This window comes from Oncorhynchus masou, chromosome 33, assembly GCF_036934945.1.
Source record: "Oncorhynchus masou masou isolate Uvic2021 chromosome 33, UVic_Omas_1.1, whole genome shotgun sequence".
NCBI lineage: Eukaryota > Metazoa > Chordata > Actinopteri > Salmoniformes > Salmonidae > Oncorhynchus > Oncorhynchus masou.
Genome location: NC_088244.1, coordinates 9250739 through 9269826, shown reverse-complemented (window position 1 = coordinate 9269826; position 19088 = coordinate 9250739). Strand labels below are relative to the sequence as shown.

The following is a 19088-nucleotide window of genomic DNA, read 5'->3' as shown; positions in this document are numbered from 1 at the left end:
GCTATGTACTCTCCCACAAAATTGCTAAACATAGCAAGCCATTCGTTGAGGGTGAATTCATTAAAGAATGCTTAATTGACTCTGCCGCAACACTGACAAGAAAGTGCTGTTTGAAAATGTTTCCCTGTCAAGACGAAGAGGGAGAAGGCGTGTTGAGGACATCGCATGGCACAACAGCTGAAGGACAAGGTAAAAGATTTCCCCTATTTCTCCTTGGCCCTGGATGAGAGCAGTGAGACACGTTACACAGCACAGTTGTTGATATTCCTACAAGGCATAACCCCAGACTTTGAAATGACAGAAAAGCTTGCTTCAGTGTACTCACTGAAGAGCACAACCACAGGGAAATATTTATTGGAGGAGGTTAATAAGTGTGTGGCAAAGCTGGGACTGAGTTTTGAATAGTTATCGAGTATGACTGCTGATGGGTGCCCAAACTTGACAGGAAAAAATGTTGGCCTTTTGAAAAGGATACAAGATCAAGTACTGAGCTGAACCCAGATCAGAAAATGATTTTCCTGCACTGCATTATTCATCAGGAGGTGCTGAATGAGAGGAGAGGAGAGGAGGAGGGTGGAGAGGAGAGGAGGAGAGGGTGGAGAGAAGAGGAGGAGAGGGTGGAGAGGAGAGGAGGAGAGGGAAGAGAGGAGAGGAGGAGAGGGAGGAGAGGAGAGGAGGAGAGGGAGGAGAGGAGAGGAGGAGAGGGAGGAGAGGAGGAGAGGGTGGAGAGGAGAGGAGGAGAGGGAGGAGAGGAGGAGAGGGAGGAGGGAGAGGAGGAGAGGGAGGAGAGGAGAGGAGGAGAGGGAGGAGAGGAGAGGAGGAGAGGGTGGAGAGGAGAGGAGGAGAGGGAGGAGAGGAGAGGAGGAGAGGGAGGAGAGGGAGGAGAGGAGAGGAGGAGAGGGAGGAGAGGGAGGAGAGGAGAGGAGGAGAGGGAGGAGAGGGAGGAGAGGAGAGGGAGGAGAGGAGAGGAGGAGAGGGATGAAAAGAGGGCTGGAAATGAGCCATGTGGATACAGTCACTAAAGTGGTAAACTTCATAAGAGCAAAATCTTTAAACCACCGGCAGTTTGTCTCACTGTTGGAACAGACAGAGTCGGGTCATGCAGATCTCCCCTAACACACAAAGGTGAGATGGCTGAGTTTGGGGAAGGTGCTTAAAAGTGTGTGGGACCTGAAGTTGGAGATTGTTGAGTTTTAGCAAATGAAAGGAAAATATGTGGATTTCCCTCAACTACAAGATAAGGAATGTTTGGCTGATTTTGTCGTCACCGTGGACATCATGGCCTCATGAATGAACTGAACTCCAAACTACAAGGGAAGGGCCTTTTTGCACATCAGATGTAAAGCCTTGTCAAAGCCGTCAAGGGAAAATTACTCCTCCTGATCCGTCAACTAGAAGCCAACGATCTCACCCACCTTCCGACACTACTAGTCTGTTCCCTATCAGATGACCAGCGGGAGAATTATCCATCGCTGCTGTGTGCTTTGAACGCTGAGTTTTCACGTCGTTTGGAAGATTTCAAAGCATTGGAAAATGACATGCTGTTGGTTTCCTCTCCTTTCACCTTCAATGTGGATAACGCTCCGACTGACCTGCAATTTGAGGTTATCGATCTTCAGTCTGATGCAGTGATTGGAAAACTATTCAAAACAATGTCACTGACGAGGCTCTATGCATCTCTCAATGAACAAAACTTTCCAAAGATTAGGAGTCATGCTCAGAAGATGTTTGGGTCAACCTATGTACAGTATGTGAACAGACATTTTCAGTGATGAAAGATAGCAAGTCAAGGCACAGATCATCTCTTACTGACTCTCACCTCTCAGCAATCCTGCACATAGTGACGTCAAAATCTATACCTGACTTCTCTGCTCTAGTCAATGTCCATCAGACTTCACTGCTCTAGTCAATGCCCATCAGAGACTTCACTGCTCTAGTCAAAGCCCACCAGAGACTTCACTGCTCTAGTCAAAGCCCATCAGAGACTTCACTGCTTAAGTCAATGACCACCAGAGACTTCACTGCTCTAGTCAAAGCCCATCAGAGACTTCACTGCTCTAGTCAAAGCCCATCAGAGACTTCACTGCTCTAGTCAATGCCCATCAGAGACTTCACTGCTCTAGTCAATGCCCATCAGAGACTTCACTGCTCTAGTCAATGCCCATCAGAGACTTCACTGCTCTAGTCAATGCCCATCAGAGACTTCACTCCTCTAGTCAATGCCCATCAGAGACTTCACTGCTCTAGTCAATGCCCATCAGAGACTTTACTGCTCTAGTCAATGCCCATCAGATACTTCTCTGCTCTAGTCAATGCCCATCAGAGACTTCACTGCTCTAGTCAATGCCCATCAGAAACTTCACTGCTCTAGTCAATGCCCATCAGAGACTTCACTGCTCTAGTCAATGCCCATCAGAGACTTCACTGCTCTAGTCAAAGCCCATCAGAGACTTCACTGCTCTCGTCAATGCCCATCAGAGACTTCACTGCTCTAGTCAATGCCCAACAGATACTTCACTCCTCACACTGATTGAGTAGTTTAAATGTAATGTTGAGCTCTCTCTTTTCTTGTGTTTTTGTACATACCTGTTAACAAGAGTTCTGTCCGTGGTGCTGAATGCACAGTGTACTTTTCCCTCCGTGTAGTTCATTGTTTAATAATGAAAATACCTCCCAAAAGCAGAACATGAATGTGGTTTATTTTTGTGCATGTTAAAAAAGTGAAATTAGTAGCAAATCAGGATGTGATTTACAGTAGATATATCTGTCAACACATGATGTATAATCCTGTAAAATGTTTCTGTCCCGCGACGGCAAAATATATTTTAATGTGGCCCTCCATGGAAAATAATTGCCCAGGCCTACTTTAGCAATTGCCCAGTGGGGATATTACCTGTAATCCATGGTTTTTGGTTTGGATACATTCTTATAGTCACTGTGTGGACGACTTTGTCTACGCACTTATTGATGAGGCCCGTGACTGATGTGGTAAACTCCTCAATGCTATCAGATGAATCCCGGAACATATCCTAGTCTGTACTAGTAAAACAGTCATGTAGTCTTGTTTCAAAGGACCACTTCTGTAATGAGCGTGTCATTAGTACTTCCTGTTTGAGCTATTGTTTGTAAACAGGAAGCAGGAGAATAGAGTCTTGGTAAGATTTGCCAAAGGGAGCACCTTGTATGTGTTTCTGCGTGTAGAATAAAAGTTTTGTCTAGAGTTCTTAACACCATTAGTGGCTCAGGAGACGTGATGGTAAAAGTGAGGTAGAACTGTGTTAAGTCTCCCCACATTAAAGTCTCCACCCACCAGAAAAGCTGCCTGTGAGTGAGTGGTTTCTTGTTTGTTTCTGACCCCGTACAGTTCATTGAGTGCCAAAGTGGTGTTGGCTTGTGGAGGGATGTAGACAACTGTGATAACTACAAAAAAAGAACTCTCTTGGTAGATAAAAGAGTCTGCCAGTTGTTGTTTATAAAGAGGCACACTCCCCTTTGGACTTGCGTGATCGTGCTGCTGCATGGAGAAACCACTACGTACATAAAGACCTCCATGCCACCTCTCTGCAAGGCAGTTAATATTGCAACTTTTCAAATCTGTCTGATAGGAGACTCTTGAACAAAGCTCATCCATCTTATTCTCCAGTGACTGAACATTTTCCTGTAGAATGGAGAGGAGTGCCGGTCGGGTTTTCTCTTCGTCTCAATCTCACCAGGATGCCGACAACATCTATCGCGTCGACGACTGAATATTTTTGGTAGCCCTTGAAACAAAGGACTGGGGTGCGGTATGAACAAGAGAACAGCTGAGTCGGAGTTGAATTCGGATTTTAAATAAAAATGGAGGTCAGTAACCGTCGATCTGATGTCCGGAAGTGCTTGGCGGTCAAATGTGACAATAATAAAGATAAACTAAATAGCAATTGGGTTGGAACGCGTAAGATAGATTTTGCTTAATATAAATTAGACTATAACCCAGCTCTAATGTATTGGACTCAAATATGATACTCCATGAAATGTGTACAACCAACAGAATACTGCACATTATGACAGCTGTAGGAAGCATTTGTCAAATACTGCATCGGAATTGACGCGTTCATGTCTATCCGACAAGGCTCTGCCTGAGGGAGATTGAACATAAATGCTATTCTTTAACTGGGCTTTTGTGCCGCTATTCCATTAGAGGTCATCTGCTATCTCCTCGCCACCGTGTCCCAGGTCCAGGAAAGCAGTGAATGGAAAGGAAATGAGTGGGAGAGAGATAACGTGCTAACCACAAAGTCCCTCGCCCATAAAGTACACACAACACATTCCTTAACCGTGAACAGCTCGGGATTGCTTTGTTATTCAGAAAGAAATATCATTATCTTCAAAAGCCAACCAAATTAAATGTAGGGGTTACACTAAACTCATCTGGCTTTTGATTTCAGCAACTGAAAAGACTATATATTAAAATGTATTTTATCAAGACCTGACAGGCACAGTGGGGAGTTATAGAATTTAATGTTAATATGGATGGAGGAAAAGATTCCCCCTGACCACACATACCCACGCACACACACACACACACACACACACACACACACACACACACACACACACACACACACACACACACACACACACACACACACACACACACACACACACACACACACACACACACACACACACACACACACACACACACACACACACACACACACACACAGCCTGAGGTGAAAGGTAACTCGCGCTCACTGGGCTTATTCCAGAAATGGATGGTGAATCAGCACAGCACAGCTCTGGAATACTAAATGCAACCACATCCTCATCCTAATACAGCCTCATCTGTATCAGTCTACCAGGAAGCTGCAGTAGGAAAGCAGGGGATTAGGACCCTTCCATGGCTCTGTGAATCAGTAACAACCTCCAACACAACCCATCCCGGCCTGAAACAGCGGTTTCAAAAAGAATGGGGAAGATTACAGAAGTGTTTTCTGAGAGGAAGAATGTGTTAGGATGTGACCCATTTCAGGAAACCAGGCATATGCCACGGGTCACTACTTGACAGGAGAGCCATTTGAACGTAAACTCCCCCCCCCCATCAAAATATGTTTTGGGGGCAGAAATGCCTTCTGGAACATGTGAACTTTCATGTGCCTTATTAACAAACGTATACGCCATCTGTAAATACAAAATATAATTGTTGAATTACGAGCCTTGTTGGTTTAGCCACAGAAAAAGTCAGCAACCTTCCCGCTAGCCATGATTGGCTGAGATAATGAGTGGGCTGGACATGCCGAGTGTAACGATTCTCGTCCTCCTCTTCTGAGGATTAGTAAGAAGGATCGGAGGACCAATGTGCAGCGTGGTAAGTGTCCATATTGTATTTATTATATGAACACAAAACAAAAACAACGAGAACGAAACGAAACAGTCCTGAACAGTGAAATACAAAACACAGAACAGGAAATAATCACCCACCCAACACAGGTGAAAAAAGGCTACCTAAGTATGATTCTCAATCAGAGACAACTAACGACACCTGCCTCTGACTGAGAACCATACCAGGCCAAAAACGCAAAACACAACATAGAAAAACGAACATAGACAACCCAACCAACTCACACCCTGACCATACTAAAACAAAGACATAATAAAAGAACTACGGCAGAACGTGACACCGAGAGATGAGTTCGGATTGGTCTGCCATATAGCACGCTTCTGTCTATAATATGAGCTCGTCAGTATGTGTAGGGAATCCTTACTAACCACAGCTTTAAAAATATATATATATTGCTTAGTAGAACTGTGTAAGTGTTGCTCTCCACTTTCTGGAGGACCGAGTTTTGAAATCAGTGGAATTAGAGTATGACAGCTAAGGAGATGGCTAAAAAACACCTGTCTCCAGATTACATCTTCAAACTAAGGGCAACCATGGCATCCGTGACAGGGAGAAGCGTCCATCCATGATGTAAGATAGACTAGCTAGCTAGTTATAGCCTAATGTTAGCTCATGCAGGGTAGTAACGTCATGAGTTGGGATTATTGTTCATTGTTTAGCTAGCTAGCTACATGTCTTAACAAAAGACACCACTGTCAAACTAACCATTTCAATAGAACATCACTGCAACAACTGTTGATAGATGGAGCTGGTAAATTCGCTCTGGCTATCTACTCCGATTTCAGAGCACTCTGATCTCAGTCTGGCAGAGCGCAGAATAACAGACAAATTTACAAACGCTCAACACCGGTTGAATATGGCCAGTGTCAGAAAACATTGGCAAAAAAGCGTAAATTGTTGCCAGCAGCACATTCTAGATGACATAAAAACAGCCTAACCAGCTCTGCTAGGGCGAGTAAAATGGTCCGTGAGTCTGGAAGTAGCTAGCCAATGTTAGCCAGTTAGCTTGGGTGATTGATTGCTGTTGTTAAGACAGAACACTCGGATCAACCCATGAAGAGATGGGTGGGGCTAAAGCTTAAGAGTGTGTGAATGATGCTGAATGGGTGTAGACAAAGAAGTAGGTATCAAATCAAATCCAATTGTATTTGTCACATACAAATGGTTAGCAGATGTTAATGCGAGTGTAGCGAAATGTGTGTGCTTCTAGTTCCAACAATGCAGTAATATCTAACAAGTAATAAAAAAAATCACAACTACCTTATACACACAAATGTAAGGGATGAATAAGAATATGTACATATAAATACCTGTACAGTATATGGATGAGCGATGGCCGAACGGCATAGGCAAGATGCAGTAGATGGTATAGAACAGTAAATACATATGAGATGAGTAACGTAGGATATGTAAACATTATTAAAGTGACGTTATTCAAGGTGACTAGTGATATCTTTATTAAGTCCATTTATTAAAGTGTCCAGAGACTTGAGTCTGTTTGTTGACAGCAGCCTCTCTATGTTAGCGATGGCTGTTTAACAGTCTGATGGACTTGAGATTGAAGCTGTTTTTCAGTCTCTCGGTCCCAGCTTTGATGCACCTGTACTGACCTCGCCTTCTGGATGATATTGGGGTGAACAGGCAGTGGCTCGGGTGGTTGTTGTCCTTGATGATCTTTTTGGCCTTGTCGGTGTCCTGGAGGGCAGGTAGTTTGCCCCCGGTGATGCGTTGTGCAGACCGCACCACCCCCTGGAGAGCCTTGCGGTTGAGGGCGGTACAGTTGCCGTACCAGGCGGTGATACAGCCCGAAAGGATGCTCTCGATTGTGTGTGAGTGTTTTAGGTGACAAGCCACATTTCTTCAGCCTCCTGAGGTTGAAGAGGCGCTGTTGCTGTTGCGCCTTCTTCACCACGCTGTCTGTGTGGGTGGACCATTTCAGTTTGTCCGTGATGTGTACGCCGAGGAACTTTCCACCTTCTCCACTAAGTCCCGTCGATGTGGAGGGGGGTGCTCCCTCTGCTGTTTTCGGAAGTCCACGATCATCTCATTTGTTTTGTTGACGTTGAGGGAGAGGTTATTTTCCTGACACCACACTCCGAGGGCCCTCACCTCCTCCCTGTAGGCCGTCTCGTCGTTGTTGGTAATCAAGCCTACCACAGTAGTGTCGTCTGCAAACTTCATGATTGAGTTGGAATTGTGCATGGCCACGCAGTCATGGGTGAAAATGGAGCACAGGAGAGGGCTGAGAACACACCCTTGTGGGGCCCCAGTGTTGGGATAGGGCAGTATGATTGCATAGTCAGTGGACCTATTGGGGCGGTAAGAAAATTGGAGTGGGTCTAGGGTATCACATAGGGTGGAGGTGATATGCTCCTTGATATGCTCCTCTCAAAGCACTTCATGGTGACAGAAGTGAGTGCAATGGGACGATATTCATTTAGTTCAGTTACCTTAGCTTTCTTGGGAACAGGAACAGTGGTGACCATCTTGAAGAATGTTGGGACAACAGACTGGGATAGGGATTGATTGAATATGTACGTAAACACACCAGCCAGCAGGTCTGCGCATGCTCTGAGGACACGGCTAGGGATGCCATCTCGGCCGGCAGCCTTGCGAGGGTTAACATGTTTAATGTCTCACTCACGTCGGCCACAGAGAAGGAGAGCCCACAGGCTTTGGTAGCGGGCCATGTCAGTGGCACTGTATTGTTCTCAAGCGAGCAAAGAAGTTGTTTAACTTGTCTGGGAGCAAGACATCGATATCTGCGATGGGCTGGTTTTCTTTTTGTAATCCGTGATTGACTGTAGACCCTGCAACATATGTATTGTGTTTGAGCCTTTGAAATCCGACTACTTTGTCTCTATACTGACGCTTTGCTTGTTTGATTAACTTGTGGAGGGAATAGCTGCACTGTTTGTATTTGGTCATGTTTCCAGTCGCCTTGCCATGATTAAAACATCTTATGGATCAGTGGGATGCTACCATCCCAACTCGACAACTTTCGGTGAAATTGCAGAGCGCCAAATTCAAAGTAAATGGGTATAAATATTTAACTTTCATGAAATCACAAGTGCAATACATCAAAATAAAGCTTAACTTGTTGTTAATCCAGCCACCGTCTGAGGCTTTACCGTGAAAGAAAACCATGTGATTATCTGAGGACAGCGCTCAGCTCACAAAAAATTACAAACAGTTAGCAGCCAAGTAGATTAGTCACAAAAGTCAGAAATTGCAATGAAATTAATCACTTACCTTTGATGAACTTCGTATGGTTGCACTCACAAGACTCCCAGTCACACAATAAATGTTTGTTTTGTTCGATAAAGTCCCTCTTTATATCCAAAAACCTAAATTTTGTTCAGTAATCACAAGAGGCAGAGAAAATTCCAAATAGTATCTGTAAAGTTTGTAGAAACATGTCAAATTATGTTTAAAATCAATCATCGGGTTGTTTTTAGCCTAAATAATCGATAATATTGCAACCGGACAATAGCGTTGTCAATATAAAAGAAAAACTAGAATGGCGCACTCTCGGTCGTGCGCAGCAAAGAGCTCTGGGGATTCTCTGTGGTCAGAATAAAAACAATGTCTAAAGACTGTTCACAACTAGTGGAAGCCATAGGGAACGGAATCTGGGTCCAATCCCTTTAAATGGTGGATAGGCTTTCATATTTCAAAATAATAGCACTTCCTGGATGGATTTTCCTCAGGTTTTTGCCTGACATATCAGTTATGTTATACTCACAGACATTATGTCAACAGTTTTGGAAACTTCAGAGTGTTTTCTATCCAAATCTACCAAGTATATACATATCCTAGCTTCTGGGCCTGAGTAGCAGGCAGTTTACTTTTGGCACACTTTTCATCCAAAATTCCGAATGCCTATCCTAAAAAAGTTAAAAGTTTTGCGTGAATGCTGCCATTAATGCAGGGTTTCTGGTTAGGAAATGTTTTAATAGTCACAGTGGGTACACAATCTCCGATGCACTTGCTAATAAACTCACTCACGTAAATATCAATGGTGTTGTCTGAGGCTACTGGAACATATCCCAGTCCATGTGATCGAAGCAATACTGAAGCTTGGAATCCGATTGGTCAGACCAGCGTTGGACAAACCTGAGCATGGGCGTTTCCTGTTTAAGTTTCTGTCTATAGGCTGAGAGCAACAAAATGGAGTTATGGTCAGATTTCCCAAAGGCAGGGCGGGGGAGGGCTTTGTATGCATCGCGGAAGTTAAGAGTAGCATTGCTCCAGAATGCTAGCAGCCCGTGTTGTGCATTCGATATGCCGACAAAATTTAGGAAGTCATGTTCTCAGGTTATCTTTGCTAAAATCCCCAGCTACAATAAATGCAACCTCAGGATGTATGGTTTCCAGTTTACATAGTCCAGTTAATTTTCTTTTTAGGGCCGACGAGGTATATGCTTGGGGGGGGGGGGATCTACACAGCTGTGACTATAATCGAAGATAATTCTCTTGGAAGATAATGCATTTGTTTGTAATAAATTCTAGGTCATGTGAACAAAATTACTTATGTTGCTGTATGTTGTTGTGATTACACCATGAGTCGTTAATCATAAGGCATACACCCCCGCCCTTCTTCTTACCAGGACGATGTTGGTTTCTGTCGGCGCGATGCATGAGGAAACCAGGTGGCTGTACCGACTCTGACAACATATCCCGAGTGAGCCATGTTTCCATGAAATAGAGAATGTTACAATCTCTGATGTCTCTCTAGAAGGCAAATCGTTCCCTAATTTCATCCACCTTGTTATCTAGAGATTGGACATTGGCGAGTAATGTGCTCGGAAGCGGTGGATGGTGTGTTCGCCTTCTGAGTCTGACCAGTAGGCCGCTCCGTCTGCCTCTCCTGTGGCGACAGGATCCCATGTCCAGGGTGGAGGTCCCGAACAAAGGATCCGCTTCTGGAAATACGTATTCCTGGTTGTAATGTTGGTAAGTTGTCATCGCTTTTATATCCAATAGTTCTTCCTGGCTGTATGTAATAATACTTGAGATTTCCTGGGCTAATAATGTAATAAATAATACATGAAATAACAAATAAAAAAACAAATAACTGCATTGTTTCCTAAGGACCTGATGCGAGGCGACCATCTCTGTCAGCGCCATCTTGTCCATCCAAAACATTCAAAGGCCATTTTCATCAAAAGCGAGGTTACGAGTTTATCAAATTTCAAAGCTGAATTACTTTCCCGTTGTTCCTCAAATGCCGTGTATGATATACCATTTTGTAGCTCTGAGTCTGTGCTTTTATTCAATGTAAAGTGCACAATTTCAAATTTTGCTACATAAGACAGAAACAAGGTGGTCGATCGTGTATGCTAAGCTAAGCTAAATGAGTTACAGTGTGTAATGGCAGTGTTTGAGTCTATCGGGTTGGTGTTGGCTTGTATGGAGGACATTATGCATGCATGGCTCTATAAGGGGAGACAGTTTGTTGAGCCAAATGAGTTCAGCTCACCAGTGGGACTGACTGAATGAGAGTATTGGAGCCATAGGGGGACTGAATGAGAGTATTGGCGCTATAGTGGGACTGACAGAATGAGAGTATTGGAGCTATAGTGGGACTTACTGAATGAGAGTATTGGAGCTATAGTGGGACTGACTGAATGACAGTATTGGAGCTTTAGTGGGACTGACTGAATGAGAGTATTGATAGAGATACAAAACAACTTAACAATACTGGGTTTTATTTAGTTATGTGGGTAGAGCACCTGTAGAACTGAAGGGACTCACCCTGTTCTGGGTCGTACTCCTCCACCGTGCTGACGAAGTGAGGTCTGGAGTAGAAGTTATGGGGGCAGGGCTGCTGGAGCCCTCCTAGACTGAAGAAGCCCCGCTCGGTGGCAGCACAGCAGGCGAAGGCTCGGCGGCTGGGGATACAGGGGTAATGCGTCCAACTCTTCATTTCCAGGTCAAAGGCCTCGAAGGCTGTGACAGGAAGCTTTCCCTGACGCCCACCTGCCAAGGAGGAGAGGAGAGGAAGGAGTGGAAGGAGAGGAGGGTGAGATGGTCAAAGGGAGTGGGCAGCAGGGCATGAGAGAGAGGGAATGACAGAGAGGGAGAGATGAAAGGTCAGAATGGGTGGGAGGGATGAGAGGAGATGTGAAGAGAGAGAGAAACAGTTAGAAAAAAGGAATAAGTGTTGGCACTCTAAAAATGAGGGGATCAACAAAGGGTTCTTCAAAGATCTTTGAAGAACCTTCGGGTTCTTGGCACTGAAAATGGCCCGCAAAAAGGTTCTTCCAAGAACCCCATAGGAGGTGGGGTTCATCGAGGAACGTCCTTAGTTGGTGAGGGTTCTTGCAGGACCCTAACCGCCCATCTGAAACATTTGGATTTGAAAGGACAGCAGGCACAGGCACTTAACTGAAAAATGTAAAGATCTCAACTTAAGGTTTGTCCCTATTATGATCGAAATGGTTTTCTGATGACACCATCTATCTATTCATATTTGTGTAAATCTGTCTAAAACAGAAAATGGACACAACTCAATGGAAATCATTCAACAAAGAGGTAAGACTATATACTGTAGGCTATAATAATATGTTAAAGGCTGCCTGAACTGCACACTTGTTTGTCTGTCTGCAGGTATCCAGACAAGGAGGCAAACAAAGTTACGTCAGTAGGTATTGGTATGTTATGGAGATCACATGAACCATCCTCCTCCCTTACCTTGTCAATGAAAATCCCACAGGCCTCTACATTATGGACCAGGTATGTGTATGAAGACCATTACCAAAACAGGTTTTTCATTCACCACAAAAACCAAGGTATGAATTCTGTCGTGTGCATCTTTGGTTAAACATCTGTATAATTACTTACATTTTTGGGATTCACAGACATCACTCGCCCTACACCTCTGATGAATATAAGAGGAAACCTGTTCGATCACCATGCACTGCTAAATCATTCTGGCTATGAATACGGAGAACATCAACTCATTAACATCAACAGGCCAGAGGATGTACCCATTGGACTTGGGGCTCTGCTGGGAGTTTGGCCGGTAGGGATGTCCTTGTCTCATTGCGCAATAGCAACTCCTGTGGCAGGCCGGGCGCAAGGCGCGCTAACCAGGTCGCCAGGTTAGCCAGGTGTTTCCTCTGACATATTGGTGCGGGTGGCTTCCAGGTTAGGATGTGAGCTGTGTTAAGAAGCAGTGCGGCTTGGTTGGGTTGTGTATCGGAGGACGCGTGGCTTTCGACCAATTGGAAACCACGAAATTGGTGAGCAAAAGCGGGGTTAAATAAAAACATTTTTTTTTAAATGGAACCCTTAAAGGTTCTTTGAGGATCCATTAAAATAGGTTCTTTGAAAAACTTATAGGGAGGGGTTCCCCAACAGTTTCAATTTGAAGAACCCCTAAAGGAAACTCCAGGAACCTTTTCTTTTTAGAGCGGATGGTTTGAAATGGTGTCCCCTTTATTAGCAATGCTGATTCCACATCTGTTAGGAGCAGCCGAATATCCTCGGGTGTGTTCTCAAATATAAGCTTGGCACATGGCCCAGTGAACATGCAGTACATCCAGCGATAAATATGTGTGTATTCTGTCTCGTTCCATTGGTTTCTCCCTTTCCAACCTCTCTGGTCCTCTCTCTCTCCCTCTGTGAATAGAGCCCCAGGCTTTCTCTCCTCCAACTCTATCCAGCACACATGACAGCTACCCAGAGAGAGAGAGAGAGAGAGCGAGTGAGAGAGACAGAGAGAGACAGAGTGCCAGAGAGAGAGAGAGAGAGACAGAGACACAGAGACAGAGAGAGAGAGAGAGAGACAGAGAGAGAGTGAGAGAGTGTGTGAGAGAGAGAGAGAGAGAGAGAGAGAGAGAGAGAGAGAGAGAGAGAGAGAGAGAGAAAGATAGGAAGAGAGAGTGAGTGAGTATGTGTGTTAGTTTGTGTGTGTGTGTGTGTGTGTGTGTGTGTGTGTGTGTGTGTGTGTGTGTGTGTGTGTGTGTGTGTGTGTGTGTGTGTGTGTGTGTGTGTGTGTGTGCACCCTTGCGTGTGAGAGTGTGTGAGTACTGTTGTGTATTACACTTGGGGCCTGGCTGACAGTGTGTATCGTAAAGATTATACAGCCTGTCAGTCTCTCTGCTGTTGGACCTGCAGCCAGTGGAAAAGGTCTCTATTGAAACTGGAATAAAGTTTCTATCCATGTTTGAGTAGACAGTGTCTGCAGTGCAGCACGTCAGTGTCAAGTGTTTGATCAGCCTGGACATAGTGACAGTGATCCCACTGTGATCACACGCTGATTGCTGACACCGACACTCAGCCTGGTGTACTTCAGGTGATATTCATCAGGTTATATTCATGAACATCACCTGTCATGAGAGCCAAACATAGATAGAAACTTTCTTAAACTGTATTTCTTTAACTGCATTGAGAGAGAGAATGAGAGAGAGAGAGAGAGAGAGAGAGAGACAGAGAGAGAGAGAGACAGAGAGACAGAGAGACAGAGAGAGACATAGAGGGAGAGAGAGACAGAGGGAGAGAGAGAGCAAGAGAGAGAGGTGGAGAGAGAGGTGGAGAGAGAGACAGAGAGACAGAGAGACAGAGAGAGACATAGAGGGAGAGAGAGACAGAGAGGGAGAGAGAGAGTGAGAGAGAGAGGTGGAGAGAGATGTGGAGAGAGAGAGAGAGAAACAGGCGTTTTGAAATTGAGCAGCCTCTGCTGAATAAATATTGAAATGTACATGGTTTTTAGAGTGAAGTACATAGAAAAAAGCAAAAGAAAACTGCAAGACTGAATAGGAGAGAAAACGAGCAACAAACCAAGAAGATAGGCTTTTGAAAAAGTAACTATTTTTCATAAAATTGTACAGTTAGCTAGCTGAATTGTTTACCAGTTACTAAGCAGTTGCTAGGGACTCTCCTGGAAGAAGCTAGCTAGCTAACAAATAATAACAAAAAATATCTAGTTAACAGAAGAAAAGAAAGACAAATGAAGGACAGAAGAAAAAGGACAACAAAGTGAAACAGTCCGCTAAAGACACAAGAGACAATAATACAAGAAACAACTCTTCTATTGCAACATTGTAGCAAACATCACCAGCATTGCTATTGAAATTGTTTACCCACCAGACATCCAAACAGAGAAACCTAAGAAAAGTTTCAAAGGTTTGTTGATGGGACAGAACCATGAATGCCTGTTTGCAGATCTTACCAGTTACAAAACAAGAGCAAATTTAATTTTAAATACCAATCGAGGGAACATATGGAAAAAGGTTATTTGCAAGCATTTCCCTTTCTCAAAAAAGAGGGGCATCAGCCAAGGATGTCAGATCAGCATTTTTGAAGAAGCTGACCAGAGCAACACATATCAAACAGTAAACTTATATAATAATGGAACTGTATTGATACAAGGCAATGATTCCAGGCTTTTGAGAATAGGTTTGCTACCCTAAAAGCAGAAGCTGAAATCATCTCAGAAACTGAGGAAAAAGTCAAGGAGGGAGATGGAGAAAAGCAGATCCCAACGGTCTCTGTGACCCAGCAGGAAGCCCTCAATGTCCCTCTACCTACCTCACCTGCAGCGGACAGAGCCAAGGACATGCCTACAACACCAAGAACACCTGCTATGCAACGTTTCCACAACACCCTCTCTCTAGTCGAAGCAGAGGTCATAGAACACAGAGAGAACAAGCTTCAAGAGGAGGACACTGTCCAGAAACTAAAAGAAGAGATTAAACAGTTGAGGGAGGAGAGCAGAGCATCTATTGCTAAATTAGAAAGCAGAATGGACAAACTGAGTCAGACAAATGATGACCTCAGAGACCATCTGAGCACAACAAGGAAGGAGCTAGAACAAAGAGAGAGGTACATTGACCACCTCAACCAGCAGCAAGTCATTATGTCCTCTGCATCTAGAGAACATGTCCACCAGCTTGGCATAACACAAGCAGAACCTGAGACCAGCATGGCCTCCACCACACAGCCAGATGACACTGTTCCAGCCCAGGTCAGCCAACCAGCGTCCCAGTCTGCTCTATCCCATGTCAGCCAACCAGTGTCCCAGTCTGCTCCAGCCCAGGTCAGCCAAACAGCGTCCCAGTCTGCTCCAGCCCAGGTCAGCCAACCAGCGTCCCAGTCTGCTCTATCCCATGTCAGCCAACCTGTGTCCCAGTCTGCTCCAGCCCAGGTCAGCCAACCAGTGTCCCAGTCTGCTCCAGCCCAGGTCAGCCAAACAGCGTCCCAGTCTGCTCTAGCCCAGGTCAGCCAACCAGCGTCCCAGTCTGCTCTATCCCATGTCAGCCAACCAGTGTCCCAGTCTGCTCCAGCCCAGGTCAGCCAACCAGCCTCCCAGTCTGCTCCAGCCCATGTCAGCCAACCAGTGTCCCAGTCTGCTCCAGCACAGTCTGCTCCAGCCCAGGTCAACCTACCAGCCACCCTTCAGTCCAGGTCAGCCAACCAGCCTACCAGTCTGCTCCAGCCCAGGTCAACCTACCAGCCTACCAGTCTGCTCCAGCTCAGATCAACCTACCAGGCTACCAGTCTGCTCCAGCCCAGATCAGCCAACCAGTGTCCCAGTCTGCTCCAGTCCATGTCAGCCTACCTGCTTCCCAGTCTGCTCCAGTCCAGGTCAGATTACCAGCCTCCCAGTCTGCTCCAGTCCAGGTCAGAACACCAGCCTACCAGTCTGCTCCAGCCCAGGTCAGATTACCAGCCTCCCAGTCTGCTCCAGCCCAGGTCAGATTACCAGCCTCCCAGTCTGCTCCAGTCCAGGTCAGAATACCAGTCTCCCAGTCTGCTCCAGTCTAGGTCAGAACACCAGCCTCCCAGTCTGCTCCAGTCCAGGTCAGAATACCAGTCTCCCAGTCTGCTCCAGTCTAGGTCAGAACACCAGTCTCCCAGTCTGCTCCAGTCTAGGTCAGAATACCAGTCTCCCAGTCTGCTCCAGTCCAGGTCAGAACACCAGCCTCCCAGTCTGCTCCAGTCCAGGTCAGAACACCAGCCTACCAGTCTGCTCTAGCTCATGTCAGCCAACCAGTGTCCCAGTCTGCTCCAGTCCAGGTCAGAATACCAGCCTCCCAGTCTGCTCCAGCACAGTCTGCTCCAGCCCAGGTCAACCTACCAGCCACCCTTCAGTCCAGGTCAGCCAACCAGCCTACCAGTCTGCTCCAGCACAGTCTGCTCCAGCCCAGGTCAACCTACCAGCCTACCAGTCTGCTCCAGCTCAGATCAACCTACCAGGCTACCAGTCTGCTCCAGCCCAGATCAGCCAACCAGTGTCCCAGTCTGCTCCAGTCCATGTCAGCCTACCTGCTTCCCAGTCTGCTCCAGTCCAGGTCAGAACACCAGCCTCCCAGTCTGCTCCAGTCCAGGTCAGAACACCAGCCTCCCAGTCTGCTCCAGTCCAGGTCAGAACACCAGCCTCCCAGTCTGCTCCAGTCTAGGTCAGAACACCAGCCTCCCAGTCTGCTCCAGCCCAGGTCAGATTACCAGCCTCCCAGTCTGCTCCAGCCCAGGTCAGAATACCAGTCTCCCAGTCTGCTCCAGTCTAGGTCAGAATACCAGTCTCCCAGTCTGCTCCAGTCTAGGTCAGAATACCAGTCTCCCAGTCTGCTCCAGTCTAGGTCAGAACACCAGCCTACCAGTCTGCTCTAGCTCATGTCAGCCAACCAGTGTCCCAGTCTGCTCCAGCCCAGGTCAGAATACCAGCCTCCCAGTCTGCTCCAGCCCAGGTCAGATTACCAGCCTCCCAGTCTGCTCCAGTCCAGGTCAGAATACCAGTCTCCCAGTCTGCTCCAGTCTAGGTCAGAATACCAGTCTCCCAGTCTGCTCCAGTCTAGGTCAGAATACCAGTCTCCCAGTCTGCTCCAGTCTAGGTCAGAACACCAGCCTACCAGTCTGCTCTAGCTCATGTCAGCCAACCAGTGTCCCAGTCTGCTCCAGTCCAGGTCAGAATACCAGTCTCCCAGTCTGCTCCACCCAGACAATCACTCACAACTGCAATCCTTATTGATTAAAATGTGAAGTTCTTAGTCCAGGAAAGATGATTCCCTAGACACCAGGTGTATAAGTTCTGGTGTCCTACAACTGACAGTGCAATGCAGCTACTCAGTCAGACCAGGATTGACACCCCTGACAACATCATGATTCACACTGGCACAAACGACCTTCATGCCAAAGGTGAAAATGTATCTGGGGCAGTGAGAAGAGTGGCAGAACAGGCACAGGCTACGTTCCCAACAACCAACATAGTTGTGTCCACCCTCCTACCAAGAAAAGACTTCCCAGGAAAGTTGATCGACAAAATAAATCAACAGATCACTGTGGACTGTGCCTCTCTGCTCAACGTCAGAACGGCTCAACACTCCACTCTGACATGTCAACACTTATACGATAATGTACATCTTGATCAGGACAGTATCAGAACTTTTGCCAAGGACCTAAAAGATGCAACACTTGGCAGGGACCCCCACACCCATCACCCCAGCAACAGAGGTCCCCCGCCCCACATTCTGAAACAACAGTACCTCCACCATCCTGAGGAGAAAAGAGCCAGACACGGCTTATTAAAGTACAGCTCTACTAGACCTGTTCCATCACAGCACAGCTCTACTAGACCTGGCCCATCACAGCACAGCTCTACTAGACCTGTTCCATCACAGCACAGCTCTACTAGACCTGGCCCATCACAGCACAGCTCTACTAGACCAGGACCAACACAGTACATATTTACCAGACCAGACCCGCCTCAGGACAGCTCTACTAGACCTGTCCCATCACAACACAGCTCTACTAGACCTGGCCCATCACAACACAGCTCTACTAGACCAGGACCAACACAGCACATATTTACCAGACCAGACCCGCCTCAGGACAGCTCTACTAGACCTGTCCCATCACAACACAGCTCTACTAGACCAGGACCAACACAGCACATATTTACCAGACCAGACCCGCTCTACTAGACCTGTCCCATCACAACACAGCTCTACTAGACCAGGACCAACACAGCACATATTTACCAGACCAGACCCGCCTCAGGACAGCACGACTAGACCCGTCCCATCACAACACAGCTCTACTAGACCTGGCCCATCACAACACAGCACGACTAGACCCATCCCATCACAACACAGCACGACTAGACCTGGCCCATCACAACACAGCTCTACTAGACCAGGCCCATCACAACACAGCTCTACTAGACCTGTCCCATCACAACACAGCACGACTAGACCTGTTCCATCACAACACAGCTCTACTAGACCTGTTCCATCACAACACAGCTCTACTGGACCTGGCCCATCACAACACAGCTCTACTAGACCTGTTCCATCACAACACAGCTCTACTGGACCTGGCCCATCACAACACAGCACGACTAGACCTGGCCCATCACAACACAGCTCTACTGGACCTGGCCCATCACAACACAGCTCTGACCACTACTCCAGGGTCGGACAGAACACTGTCCTTCAGAGAAGTACACCACATGATACAGACTGGTTTGAGTACATTGAAGTACAAGTACATTGAAATATATATATATATATACAAACACATACATACATACATACATACATACTTACATACATACATATATACATACACCGTCATACATATCAGTCAGATCATCAGCCTACATATGCTGAGATAACCTCTTGCAAAAGACACCTAGAACTATCAGAGATTGGAGAGGTGCGGACTTAGCACTGAATGAAATGAAAAAAGGTACCAGTCA

The 19088-nt window shown here is 46.2% G+C and overlaps 1 protein-coding gene across 3 annotated transcripts in view; it reads right to left on the bottom strand.

Annotated features, from left to right (window-relative positions):
- The window catches only part of LOC135527788 (kelch domain-containing protein 8B-like), a 214301-nt gene that overhangs the window by 72481 nt on the left and 122732 nt on the right, over nt 1–19088 (bottom strand). For all 3 annotated transcript variants that reach the window (XR_010453478.1, XM_064956361.1, XM_064956362.1), the window contains exon 4: nt 11141–11365. Coding sequence is in view for 2 of the 3 variants with exons in the window: in XM_064956361.1 (XP_064812433.1) it covers nt 11141–11365 (225 nt within the window). In the remaining variant the exon portion in view is untranslated. The remainder of the gene's footprint in view (nt 1–11140; nt 11366–19088) is intronic.